Below are 13,699 nucleotides of genomic sequence, written 5' to 3'. Positions count from 1 at the left end.
TGTGTGTGTGAGTTACAGAGAAGATTCCTGAAATAATAATAAGTAAGATTAAAAGAACAAAAAATACATAATTTATTAAGTCCCCAAACCAGAAGTTGTTCACTTCTTTCTTACTCAAAAGTTAAATGTTTTGAGTCAAAGCCTAAAGGTCTTTACAAATTTTACTTTTTAGATATTTGTTAACCTTTTTCTTCTAACACCAAATATTCTCGATCGCTGTTCTAAGTGAAGTGATGTTTTACTCTTGATGAAAACGTACCCAGTGACCGACGTATGCCCAAGTCTGTTCTGGTGGCGCTGGGAAAGCACACGAAGGCTGTGAGCTCTCCTGGCGGAGTCTTGGGTGGACGGAGCGCCAGCGTCTCGTCATTGGAATTTTATTTTCATGAGTCTCTTGATAATCATGCATTCAAAAAATAGGTATTTGTTTCTTATCCTGTTTTAAATCCTTCCTCCTGATCCTAAATTGTAAGTATTTGGTTGTGGACTGTATTACTAACTACTTAGGATAGCCAGGAAACGGTAGTTCATTGTGTGTTAGGGAAGAAGAGCTGTGGCTAATGACAAATTTTTAACACAAAATTAGGCTCTGGAAAGAACTTGTAATTCCTCTAACCAACATTTTTCAAATGGAGCTGGGTGGTGAGAAGTCTTACGACACTGGGGGACATTGACACCCATGGCCCTTGCCCCCGGAATGCCACGGAGCCACTCAGCCACCGTGGACTCCCCACACCAGCAACAGAGGTGGTGTTGAAACCACAGAGATGCTGGGGCAGTGGGAGGAGTGCCCCACATCAGGCTTCATCTCAGATCCTGGGAAAGTATGATCCGTCTGAGGTCATAGAGTTAAGTGACAGAACTAGAACCTGAACTCTTTTCTTTTCACACCTAGAATTTTTTGGAAGTTTAGATCGCGTGCAGTTGGCTCTTACAGGAACACCCCTAATTCATTCAGCACCAATACCTGGAGGTTTCAGAGGGAAGATGACCGAGGGCAGCGCAGTGACTTGGATTATGTGGGGCCTCCCCTTGAGGACAGTTGCCGAAGGGAATGGTTTCCGTGGCAGAAGAGAATTAGGATGTCTCTGAGTGGCACAGACTGTGAAGCGGTCCTCGTGAGTTCTCGTGCCTCGTCTCTCGTGTTCTTGAGAGATTGTCCTCCAGCTTCAGTTTTGACCTTGCCCTACACGACAGCGTAGCGGTTTGTTCTATTGAAGGAGAGTTCAAACGGCCAGAAAGTACGTGTCCCTTTATTGCCTATACTTCTCTTCAGATCTGTGACCGCAGTTCAGTCCCAGAAGCGTTCTTCTGGAGAAACCACAGGGCTCCGAGCACTCGGCGTTCTGGGATCTGAACCAGTCCGCTCCCCTGCTCCGGGGATGCCCTGCGTTTCACGAGCGCCTCTGTAATGCCCCATGCGGTGTGTTCTGTGTGTGATCCCCGCAGAGGAAGCTTGGCGCGGCTGTGCGCGCACCCGGCATTTTACATGCCTTCCCAAACTCAAGTCTGCGAAGTGACCTGGCGTCCCCTTTCCTGTGTCGTATGTACCGCGTGATGCCCTGGGTTCAAGTGCAGTGTGACAGAGAGGATTTTACCTGCTCAGCTCGGAATCCAGAGACCTGAGTTTTTTCCTGAATCACAATCTAACCAGCTCATTCGGAAGAACACCTGACTTCTCTTGACTTAAATTACACTGGAGGCTTTTTTGAGGATGATTTCTAGTCTTAATTAATTTGATGCAGTGTGCTGGATTACGGACCAGTGGCTGCTTTGCCCCTGGCTTCCGGGTTTGAGCACACTGGGACCGGTGAACTTGTCGTTGAGTCATTCGGGGTCAGCTTTTGGTCCTCTGGGCGCAGCTGGGAGTTACTTGTGAGGAGATGGAAATCTTTCAACCTTTAAAGATAAGCCTTTGTCCTCACTCAGTCTCTTGGAAGCAGGTAGGAGTTTAAAAAAACCTTCTATGAGCAGGATTTGGCTTTATTGCCTTAAAGATGGTGCCTTTCTGGCATGCTTTGTTTCTGAAATGTAGCTTTCCCGTTAAGCTGCCCTGATGGAGAGCAAAGGCCTGCTGGGAGCTGAGCTGAGCCGTGGCTCCCGGCTGCCGGCGCCCCGGTGTGGGGCGGGCACTTAGGGAAGTGACCATTTTAATGCATCAGATTATGGAATACGGAACTCGCTTCAGTCCTGGCGGTCTGCGCTTCTGTTTGAGCCTGTGTGGTTTCTGTCTCGTTTTCAGTGTTCCTTCAGGAGGACGGAGCCAAGAGAGTCTGTCGGTCCCGGTCAGCAGTTTGCCCTGCGCCCAAGTAGGGCGGGCCTCCTTGTCCTTCGTGGCTGCTGCTGGCTCAACAGTGCCAGGAATTACAAAGTGAAGGATTTTTTTTTTTAACGGAAGTTATTCATATTTAAAACTTAAGATCACCAAAGTCACTGAACAGTAATTTAAATTAATGGTTTATTTATGGTACTATAAAGGCCCTAACATCAAACACCAAAACAAAACAAAAAACAACAACAAAAACCTTAATTAGCTTTTAAAAGAACAACTGCTTGGAGCTGTGTTTTACCAGCTCTGCGTCCATCGCAAGTCCCCCGTAAGACGTGCTGGTGGAGAAAGCCGGTGTGAGCACCGCGTCGTGCCCCGCAGAGACTCCCCGGCGAGAGACGGGTTGTAGACTGGCCAAGGGAAGAGTCAGGTGGGCTCCTGTGGAAGTAAGGCAGAGCGACTTCGGAGCAGAGCGGCGCCTCTTCTTGGTTTGGTTTTACGCTCGCTCTGTTCTGCTGCTCCGGCTGCTGACGTCATTTTGTGGCTCGTGCTGGACTCGCTTCAGCTTGGAGAGTGTCCTGTGAGTTGCACACAGCATCGTGCTGAGCAGGGATAGGAGCTGGTTCAGGATTGGATCTTCCGACCTGCGCCCGAGTGCCGGTTCCGGGCCGAGCGTAGCGGGAGCCATCGGGAAGGGGCCGTGGGCCGCGCCATAAATAAGTCACCCCCAGACGTGTTGGGTCCGGGGAGGGATGGAGGACTGGCAAGGCGCTCCGGAGGGGAGTGACGTGGGATGGAGCGTGCCTGGTTGGGGGCAGTGGGGGAGAAAGGAGCGTGACTGGCTGGGGGGAAGGGCTGTTCCAAAGAGGGACACTGAGGCACGAGAAGAGCCCCATCGAGCTCTAGACTAGAAGGTCCAAGTTTGTGCTTGTCAGCCAGGACTAGAAAATGCACCCTTCTAAACTATAGATTCCCCTAGAAAAAGAGCCTTAATAGTAATAAGGTACATGTGACTGGAAATGAAGTTATTAATGGCAGTATTTATTCATTAATTGAATGACTTCATGATGCCAGGTGCATTTTAAAGTGTAATTCTCCTTCCCTTCTAGCCAGTAGTCTCATTACCCGAACTTTCTCTCCCAACTAGACTTCAGACTTCATTTCCGTAGTAAAGGGAAAACGTGGCTGGGCTCCGGGGACAGAGAACTGAAAGTTGGTTACGACACTTGCTCCCTTTGCTTCTCAGCTCGGTTAGCAGCGCCTGTGTCGTGCCCCAAACTGTGCAAAGACGTGATAAGGGGAGCATGTGCTGTTGGGTTTTTATAAGTTCCATCCACAATTGTAGTTTGAAAAATACTATTTGAGTGAATGTTCATGCCAGTCTTTTGATAGATGTTTGAAAGAAGTTGAATGGACCTAACTAATGGTGTTTGTTGTCAGTATTTTTTTTTTTTCAACAGTTTAAGGATTTAAAAACTAGAGCCCAATTTTGGGGGTGTGTAGGTTGGGTTGGTACTTGGGAAAGGAGAGAAGTGCAAAATGTGGGAAGGGGGCGTTTCTGGGCCTGGGACAAGACCTAGAGCAGGGGCTTCAAGGAGACCCACTGCTGCGACCTGACAGAGTCAGACCATGGCGCAGTCCCACGTGATGCCCCGTCGGATGGCTAAAATCAAGGGCAGAGCGTAAGTGTTGACCAGAGAGTGCCGAAATTGGAACCCTCATACGGTGCTGATGGGATCCAAAAACGAGGCAGCCACTTTGGAAAGCAGTTTGGCAGATGCTCAGAAGGTTAAATACAGTCCGCTCAGGACCCGGCAGCTCCTTCCTGGGCGTGCGTGTAAGGGACGCCGAGACCGTGCGTCCACACAGAAACCTGCATGTGAGTTTTCACAGCAGCCCTGCTCACGATAGTCCTTGTCCATCGATGTGTGACTGGACCAGCGAGGCACGCTGTACCAGTGTCACGACATGATAATTGGCAACAAAAAGGGAAGGAGATGTCAATACACGCTAAACATGGTTCAATCTTGAACATGCACTAAGTGACACAGGCCCGTCGCAAAAGGCCACGTGTTGTTCTATTCTGCGTATGTGTTCTGTCCGGGCTGGGCTTGTCCGTAGGTCTGAAGATAGATGCCTGGCCTCCAGGGGTGGGGGAGGGGCACACTGCAGAGGGTACGGGGTTTCTTTGGGGGATGAACAGGTCCTGAAGTCAGTGATGGCTGCGCAATTCTGTGAATCCGTGAGAAGTGTTAAAAGGGTGAAATATCTCAGTAGAACTTGCTGTTTTCTGAAAGGTGGTATTTTTAAGTAATGTTTGCATCCGGTGTGGGATCCAAACCCACACCCAGAAGACCCGAGAATGGCATGCCCCCACCAGCTGAGCCAGCCAGGCGCCCCAGGAAAAGTTACTTTTAAGAAAGTCCTTCCTGGCCTGCCACTGTTGTTTAGGTCCAGAGCTCAGTGGAGTGATGGGAAACTCTTCTGCGTATTGATGGTAAAAGGATTCGGAGGAGGGGACACTGGGCTGACCCAGAAGGTGGACCGCGCGCGCAGCTTGGTCTCGGGGGATGAGTTCAAGCCCCACCTGAAAATAAAATCTTTTAAAAAAGAAAGAAAAGGGGGCGCCTGGGTGGCTCAGTGGGCTAAGCCTCTGCCTTTGACTCAGGTTATGATCTCAGGGTCCTGGGATTAAGCCCTGCATCAGGCTCTCTGCTCAGCAGGGAGCCTGCTTCCCACCCACCCCCCTCCTGCCTCTCTGCCTACTTGTGATCTCTCTCTCTGTCAAATAAATAAATAAAATCTTAAAAAAAAAGGGGGGGATAGGTTCAATCATTAGATTAGGACTCTGGTTTTTTGTACCTTTTATAAGAGGCAGATTCTCAGTATGAATTGAACAGTAATTGTCACTGAAAAAAATCATTTTGTATTTAAATGCATAAATTATTGTGCCAATTAGTAGCCATTTTTTGTGGATGTGGATTCAGCCTCCCAGGCTGTGTAGTGAACACTGAGCTGGCGTGGGTGTTTTGTGTTTTGCTTTTAGTTTTCAGATTGACAGATGGCCTGTTCGTTTGTGTTTTTAAAAAAGTATTCATTTTTTAAAATAGATTTACTATTTTATAGTCTTGAGCATCCCTGAAGGTATGTGCAAAAACCAAGATTTGTTTCGGAATGTTAGGGACAGGCTAACAGGGAGGCGTGCAGGGTTGAGTGAAGACGCACCTTCTCTCAAGTTAGCAGGATTCTAATTTTAAATTCATGCTTGATGAGGTTACTAGTTTTTAATTTACTATCACCAGGTTTATGGTGATTACTGGATCTGGAATACTTTGTAATATTCCAAGGTTGAGGTTCTATTACAAAACTGAAAACCTTCTGAAGCTTGAAAGTGCAGATGTTGAGAAGGAGGTCTGGGAACAGACGCATCCGTGGGGGTGACCTCCTATTTTGTGGAGACGGTGGGCTCTTTTCAGTAATTGTTGAGTCTGAAGTTTGCTACCATAAGGCTGACAGGACTGATTTGTTCAGTAACACTTGAAAATTACTGTTTCATAGTCCAAGCAGCACAGACTCTGAATTTAAAAAGAATAGCTCTTTAAAAAGTTCTGTCATGTTTTAAGGATTGTTTTCTCTTTATCTTCTAGAAATGTTATTAAAACTGGAGAAGTTGGTCATGGAGGGAAGAACTGGGTACTGCTGGTCTCTCCTTTTCTAGTTGCCCTGCCCCCTTTTCCCAGGAAAACAAAGCCTGTTTTGTTTCTTGCCTGCTTGTGAGGTCTCTGCTGTGCCCCATGTGGGCGCACTGCTCGCACTGCTCGTGCTTTGCGCTTTGTTGAAAGGCTTGAGATGCTCGAAGGTGAAGCGAGGGATGCTTCCGGAGAGGAGTCTCCCCCAGCTCCAGGGCATGAACAAGCTTGTGTGAGCGGGTGATTTACATGAGCTCTTGAGAGGAGAGCACCCGCCCCCTGGTATCCATAGGAACTGTGGCCGGCAGACAACCCTAAGTGCTCGAGGCGTTGAACTGTTTCCGCTGCGGATGTGGCACGGACTTCTGTTTAATTCTGCAGAACTAGTTCTTCTCTCATCTCTCGCTCTCCTGTTTCTCCCTTTCTGTGGTTTTGAGTAGTTAAACAAGCTTAGTTTTTAAAAAGTCTGTACCAACCAATTCATGATGCCTTTAGCAGTGGTCACTGTCAGTAATCATTACTCCTTACGGTGTTTAATTCTGGGAAATGGGTGGGAAGCAGAGGATATTTACCTCTTTATTTTCATGCAGTTACGTTGTTGTCTAGTTAGTTTTCACAAAGACTACATATTTATATTAACCTTTAAATGTTCTGTAACTGAGTAAAGATCCAGTGTGGAAAGCTCAGAAGCTTTCTGGATGTTGCTTAGAGATGAAATATGGACCACTGTACAGCTCTAGAGTCTGTTTTGCAGTTAATCAAGTTTCATATTCCAGCACTCCTCAACTCACTAATGGCTGTTTCCTAGCAGTTTCTTTTTAAAATCGATTTACGTAATTGCTTGGAACTGGAAACATTCTCCCCAGTAGCTGTTTGTTCTAGGGTGCAGTTTATGGGGTGGGCACCGCGTGTGATGGAGTCTCAGATGAGCTCCCCAGCTCATGTCGTTGAAGCAGATGTTCACGGTGGATGAGACATGTCCATGGGGAAGGACACCAGGCCTTGTGCTGGACCGCCAGGAACGGGCTTCTGCAGAGGAGGAGGATGCCTTGGAGGCTGACTTGAGGCTTGATCTCCACTACCCATTTTGTTCCATTTAGGTTTTATTGGAGAAATATGCATATCTCTGTGAATCATAGCACGCCTAGAGACGCAAGTGGCCTGGAAAAGTGGGAGAAGGCAGGGGGCAGAATGGTTATCTGTAGGAGGAGGAATCTTAAAGCTTAGAAAGAATTGGTCTGGAGAAGGAGCAAGGTGCCCTCTGTGGCTCATCCCCTTTTCTCCAGGCCGTTATCTCCACAGCTCTCCTGAAGGGGCGTGGGAGCACGCCCAGAGTAGCTGGAGAAGCCGAGTATAGTGGACGAGTTCCTGGGTTGTGTCTGACTCTAGTCGTGGTCGCTTTGACGGTGAAGACCACGACGATCGATGCCTGTCAGTTGTGCGTCTCGTGTCGGTGGCCAGTAGATGTAAGCAGTTGTATTGAATGAGGTTGTTGATTGGTGCCTGGCAAATCTTAGTTCTTAAAATTTTTGGCTTTTTTTCCTATGCATTTCCCTACAAAATTAACTACAAACATGATTATGGAATTGTAAGCCATTTATTCTTCGTAAAGACCAATCATACATATTTTCATGGGGCCTTCTAAGAGACTAATAAGACTTTCCAACAATATGGGACAGCAAATCCTGTTTTGATGTCCCTTCTCTGCTCTGCCAGACAAAATACTAAAAGCAGATAACCAGAAAGACATAACTGGGGTCATAACTTTAAAAAAAAAATCTCTGTGGGTCAGAAAATAAAATCCACGTACTATACGGTGAGCAAGGGCAGGCAGGGCCAGGGGCCTGCCAGGTTTAGGGACCTCCGCTCCTGAGGATATCGGGAGCTCCAAGTGGTAGGAACAGGGGAGATAGGACTGAAACAGGCCCTGGTGCCAAAGTGAGGATTCGACCCTGTGTCGAGTCACACATTTCAGGAATCGATGCACAGAACTTGTTCTTTTAACCACAGTGCCGTTAAATTAGACCCCAGTAAAATAGTTAGCTTCAAAAAACCGTGGTCTGCCTTCTTGGGTACTACATATCATTAATGTTGTGATTAAAACTGTGGTTCATGGTATAGCATTAATGAACAGAATGGAAAATCCAGGACCACAGAATCTAGCCGTTTAGTCTGTGATAAAGATGTTTCTGGGGGAAGGGTATACTTCACATGCATGGTGTTGGGACTAATAGGCACAAAAACATAAAATTTGATTCATTCACACCACATTCCAGGATCAGTTCCAAATGGTCTGGATTGAATTGCCAAATAAGTATATAAAAAGGAAGCATATAGTTTTTGAATCAAAAAGTTGATGAATTCCTTTGCCATCTGGGCATGGGGAAAACATAGCTCAAATTTCAAAAAGATTGATAAATTTGCTTAAGAAAGAAACACGGGGGGGGGGGGAGAAGAGGCAAACTAAAGAAACAGATGGAAAACAGGGCAATTATTTGTGGCTTGTGTACGGCCCCGTGTCTGCCCCTGCCTGTCAAGACCGTGTAGGCGCGCAGGGAAAGACTAATAACCCCATCGGAAAAGACAGGGAAACAATTGACGTTGAAAAAACACACGGTCCTTAAAATAGGGTAATTGATCAAACTTTGGTGATAAAAAAAATAGCAAAGTGAAATCACACAAGCCGTTTCTCGTCTTTCAGGCTGGCAAAAGTCCCAAAGTTTGGCAAGGATTATCGAGGAAAGCCCGATTCCCTTCCGCGCCCCTGGGACGGTGCGTGAAGCGCCCGCGCCGAGGGGCGGGAGGGGGGGTTGCCCAGAGCGCCCGGTTCCAGCCACTAACTTGACCGCTGTCCCCGCCGGGCCTCCGCCCCGGGCGGCCGAAGGACACAGGGAGGCGCGGCTGAGCCGCCGCCGCAGTGCGCGCCTGACAGGTCGCTGGGGGAGCGCAGCCCTTGTTAGCTATTTTTTTTAAAGGAAATGAGAGAAAACCTGGATATTGTGCTTCGGCGTGGCCCCAGGGAATGTCCGTGAGTGAGAAAAGGGGCCCGGAGTGAAGCAGTCCGGCGCGGGCGCCCCGCAGGCCCCGGAGGTCGCGCGTCTTCGCTTGGGCGTTTCCAGCGCCCGCAGCACCGGTGACTGCCGGGGCGGGGAGAGCCGTCTCGGGGGCCCCCCCCACCCCGGCCACCCTCGACGGCGGGTCGGTGGCCGAGGCACCTGGAGAGCGGTTCCTCCGCTGCCTTGGGCGCGGCCGCGGACCGCTCGGAGCTTGCGGCCGTGGTGGGGCGATGCGCAGCCCGTGCTGGGCGCGGCCGAGGGACGGCGCGGCCTCGCGTGGGGGGGGGGGCGCTCGGCTCAGCGGAGAACGTTGGGGGGCCCAAGGGAGAACCGCGAGGGGTCCCCGTGGAAACTGCGCGAGGGAGCGGCTGCACGGCCCGACCGTCGCCCCTGAGACGGGGGGCCGGGGAGAAGCAGAGTGAATCGCTGCTGGTCGGAAAGCGCACAAGCACGGGGCGGTTTGTCCGTTTTTCCTGCTTCTCCGTGTGTCCCTGGCGGTCGTTTGGGAGCTTTGAAACGTGCTTGGAAGCTTGACCGTGTGCTGAGTAGCTCATGAGTTAGACGGAAACCGGAGCAGAAGCTACAGGTGTTTGGGAGAGAACAGGTGGGAATGACACTTTCAAAAGGGAGGACCCAGGAAGAGCGTCCCTTCGAAGTAAATAGACTGATTTTCAATGCTTCGAGAAAAGATTTGGACTAAATAACTTGAAGTCAAGAAGTTAGAAACACAGGAAGCCTGGAGGGAAAAGGCGGAGCAGGAGTGGAAGCCAGCGTGGGCGCGTCTGCGAGGGGCCTGGGAGGCTGGACTGAGCGGAGGCCGCGGTGCTGTCCTTGCTTCTGTCTCACCGGCGACTGGCGTCACGGCAGAGTTGGCCAGTCTTTGGTGACGCGGGTGGCAGTATCTGTGACTTGTCAGATCCCAGATCATTCCGTTCCTGCTTTACTGAGAACTCAGCTCAGGTTTTTTAGCTCCAGCTTCCGGCCGGACACTGAGCGGGGCCGCAAGACCATGCACATAACTAGGGTCCTCGACCCGTGCCCATGGCAATATCAAGAGGGCAGGGCTCTGGGGCGCCTGGGTGGCTCAGTTGGTTAAGCAGCTGCCTTCAGCTCAGGTCATGATCCCAGCGTCCTGGGATCGAGTCCCGCATCGGGTTCTTTGCTCAGCAGGGAGCCTGCTCCTCCCTCTGCCTCCGTCTGCCAGTGCTCACTCACTCTCTCTCTCTCTCTGACAAATAAATAAATAAAATCTTACAAAAAAAAAAAAAAAGAGGGCAGGGCTCTGGGAGAGGCGGAGCCTTGTGCTCCTGTGTCCCAGGCCTGTACCAGGGGTCCACGAGTAACCCTCACCGGGGGGTCAGGCCTGTACCCAGGGACCCCAGGAAGTCACGGGAGTGTGGTGGGACAGACAGATGTGTCATTGCTCTCCTCCCGTCCTGGGCTCAGGGTTGTGTTGGGGGGTTGTGGGACGGTGCTGCGGTTCTTGCAGCGTCTGTGAAGGTGTTAGGGCCTGAGGTTTTCTTGGTCGGCGCGTATTAGACATCTAGTGGAAGCAGGGACCCAGAATGTCACCTGGAACAGCTGGTATGGGTCTGAAAGGTGGTTTGTCGTTCTCGTTCCGTTTTCCTGGAATAACGCTCTCTCCACTCGGGAGGCTACCATGGGCCATGGTTTGGTCCAGGTGGGGTCAGTGACAGAAACTCCCTGGTGGGAGAATCCACGGTTCCTGATTGTCACGTGGTCATGGAGGGCCCAGCACAGGGCCCGTCCCCACCACCGGGGGCCAGTGTCCTGTGCCACAGACCTCTGCCCACCGTCCAGGTGCGCTTGGGCTCTGTCATTCATCACTGTCACCTGCTGGCTTTAGGAGAGGTTCTGTGTATGTTTCAGTCATTTAAAAATGTTTGATCATTTTATTTATTTTTTAAGGTTTTATTTTTAGGTCCTCTTTCCACATGATGTGGGGCTGGGCTCCAGTGGCGCGCTCCCCCAACCAAGCCAGCGGCGTCCCAAGGATGGGTCGTTACAGTGGGCTTTACTGCTCATAGTGCTTTGTGTCATTCGCTTTGGGAGCTGTATTTTTAATTAAATCTGTATATATTACAATTTTATAATAAACAACATGTTCACATCATTCACATGTCGAAAGTCACCCAAAATGTCTCTGCAAGTCCGTCCTCTCGTCACAGTTTCCCCACTGCAGAGCCGACAGAGGTTAGTTGGTTCTGAGCCGTCCGTCACTTTTTCGTACTTCTGTTCCACACTCGGCTCATAACCTCCGGCGTCTGCAGCCGCTGCGTGTCCTCCTCCCTCGTGTCTCCTGGCTCTTGTCTTGGGTCTTGTTTAAGGACAACAGGGGCTGCGACAATAATGACCAGTTAACACAACCCTTGTCCTAGGGATGGATTTTCAGCTTATTTCCAGTGCCTGCCAAAAAGGTGAAAAGGCCGTGTTGACTATTCCTAGTTGCTTTTGAAAAACTCCTTTCCCTTGGCTACCAGTTTTTTAGGCCAGATATTTTGTTTCCTTGCAGCCATGAACCAGAGGATCAGCCAGAGCGCCCCGGTGAAGCAGCCCCCGCCCCTGGCCCCGCAGAGCCCTCCGGGGGGCGTCCTGGGCGGCGGCGGCCCCCCCGGCCCGCAGCAGATGCGGCTGCAGCAGCTGCAGATGGAGAAGGAGCGGCTGCGCCTGAAGCAGCAGGAGCTGCTCCGCCAGGTGAGGCCCCGGGGGAGAGGCCGCCTCCGCTCCTCGGGGAGCGCTGTTCCGGACCCGGCGGGGGCCCCGAGGGGCCCGTCCACAAGGTCTTCCCAGACGAGCGTTGTTGAATCCCAGAGACCCCAAGCTTAGGAGATCCCGTAGTGCCTTCCCGGCGCCCGCTCTGAGCGGTCCTCAGGGGGCAGACAGGGCCGGGCTCTGCTCCCGGAAAGTGCCGTTGCGCTCCAGGACAGCAGACGGCCCGTGGCAGAGCCGGGGGCTCCCGGAGGGGAGGCTGAGGCCAGGGACTGGGGATGCAGCCTTACCGGAGCAGTGCATGTTGTCATTTTCCTAGAAGTTGTTCTGACAAGAAAACAGTGCGATTTTGAAAGGGGCAGAAGGTGAAGGTGTGTGAAGACCGAACCTCCCTCTCTGTGTCCCGAGTCCTCCCCTTGGAGTGGCCGGAATGGTCAGCTTCTCACTTTCGTTGTTCTCCGACATTGTTTCTGTCCACAGACGCAGAACACATGTATCTCCTGTTTTCCACTAAATTGTAGCCTCCCAAGTGTAGAAATTAAAACATCATGACATTCCATGTTTCTGTTCCCCGGAGGCAGGACCTTGGCTCAGGCCCGTTAGTGATGTGGGCTGCGTCCCAGGAGGGTCACTGGACGTGCACAGACGTGGTGCCGTCCCCGGACTCTGTCGTGGGATTGGAGAAACTGGGCGCTGGGGATGGGACTCGGCCCTGGAGGTCCCAGACAGACCCACCTCTCAGCTGTCTGTGCTGTCCGTTGTCCGTCCGTGTAAAGCCAGCGCGCCGAGCCCCGGCCCTGGACCTGGATGCCAGGGAGTGCTTGTTCAGGGTTCGAGGCCACGGAGTGGTCGTCACAGACGGCTTTCTTTATCTGCCAGGAAGGTGTAGAAAGGAGGCACATTAACTCAATGTTCTGTACCTCTGGCTAACAAATGTCTGTAAAGGAAAGATATTTCTCATTTAAATAAAAACTCGATCATCAGAGCAAGGTGGTGCCATCGAGAATATGACGATGGAGCTGCTAGAGGAAACAAAGTGGCCTCCGGGCCTGTTTCCGACGGTGCCCCTGAGCACACGCCAGTCCCGGTTCCACATACGAGTTGAAGACTGTCAAAACCAGGAAATCTTACTAAGACTGAAGATCTGTTAACGTCACCGTTCATCATTTTGGTGTATGCCATCGATCAGCCTGGGATTTTGTTCGTTTTGTTATTTGTAATGTTCTGTTCGGGTGGGCAGTGCTGCTGTTTGTGAAGCTCTTCCTTCTGGAGTCTTGTCCTCCCTCCTACTGTGGGTGACGGGTCCGAGACAAGCAGCTTAACTCCCTTTAAAGGCAGCTTTGTTTCTTCCTTATCACCAGCTGTGTTGTCTTTCTCACTTCCAAGTGACAGGCCTGCTCTATTTCATACTAATAGTCTGTTTATCAGGATTTTTTTGGTTTTGTTTTTTGGCAATCAGTATAAATTCAGCAAGTCTCAAGTCTTTGGCTTCCTGTGAATTTCTTCCCTTGTAAGTTGCTCTTACCACTGAGCATTGAATGACACTTTTCCTGCTCCTTCTAATACTCAGAAGCAAAGAACCTCCCTGACCAATATCCAGTTTTGTTTGAGTCCTGACGCCTGAAGCCTGCTGTCCTGTCCTCCGTGCTGTTCAGTGCCCCTGAGGTTTCAGTTTGTTACGTGGTGACCCCATCGGCTCCTGTCTTCCTCGGTCTGCTGCTTCTCGGGCTGGCTTGGGAGTTCTCTCTGTGGTGCTATGTCTGGATGAAATTTGTAAGTCAGCCTACATAGCCAAACCATGTGGCTTAAAGTAATTTTTATCCATCTTATTTTTTACTCTTAGGCAATGCGGAATATCAATCCCAGCACAGCAAATTCTCCAAAATGTCAGGTAGGCTCTTATCTGATGTTTTAGCGTTAAAAAAAAAAAAAAAAAAAAAGATATTAAATTAGGA

General features: G+C 50.4%; 1 protein-coding gene across 4 annotated transcripts in view; it reads left to right on the top strand.

Annotated features, from left to right (window-relative positions):
- YAP1 (Yes1 associated transcriptional regulator) overlaps nucleotides 1–13,699 on the top strand; it is a gene marked incomplete at its 5' end in the record, with an annotated part of 110,641 nt that overhangs the window by 78,299 nt on the left and 18,643 nt on the right. For 2 of the 4 annotated variants that reach the window (XM_080814940.1, XM_080814939.1), the window contains 2 exons: nucleotides 11,548–11,729; nucleotides 13,588–13,635. In XM_080814940.1, coding sequence (XP_080671066.1) covers nucleotides 11,548–11,729; nucleotides 13,588–13,635 — 230 coding nt within the window. The remainder of the gene's footprint in view (nucleotides 1–11,547; nucleotides 11,730–13,587; nucleotides 13,636–13,699) is intronic. The other 2 variants (XM_080814942.1, XM_080814941.1) reach the window with 1 other exon arrangement.

Source organism: Martes martes, assembly GCF_963455335.1.
Source record: "Martes martes genome assembly, chromosome: 10".
NCBI classification, from domain to species: Eukaryota; Metazoa; Chordata; class Mammalia; order Carnivora; family Mustelidae; genus Martes; species Martes martes.
Note: the sequence above shows the minus strand (reverse complement) of the source record. Positions and strands in the feature narration are given on the sequence as shown.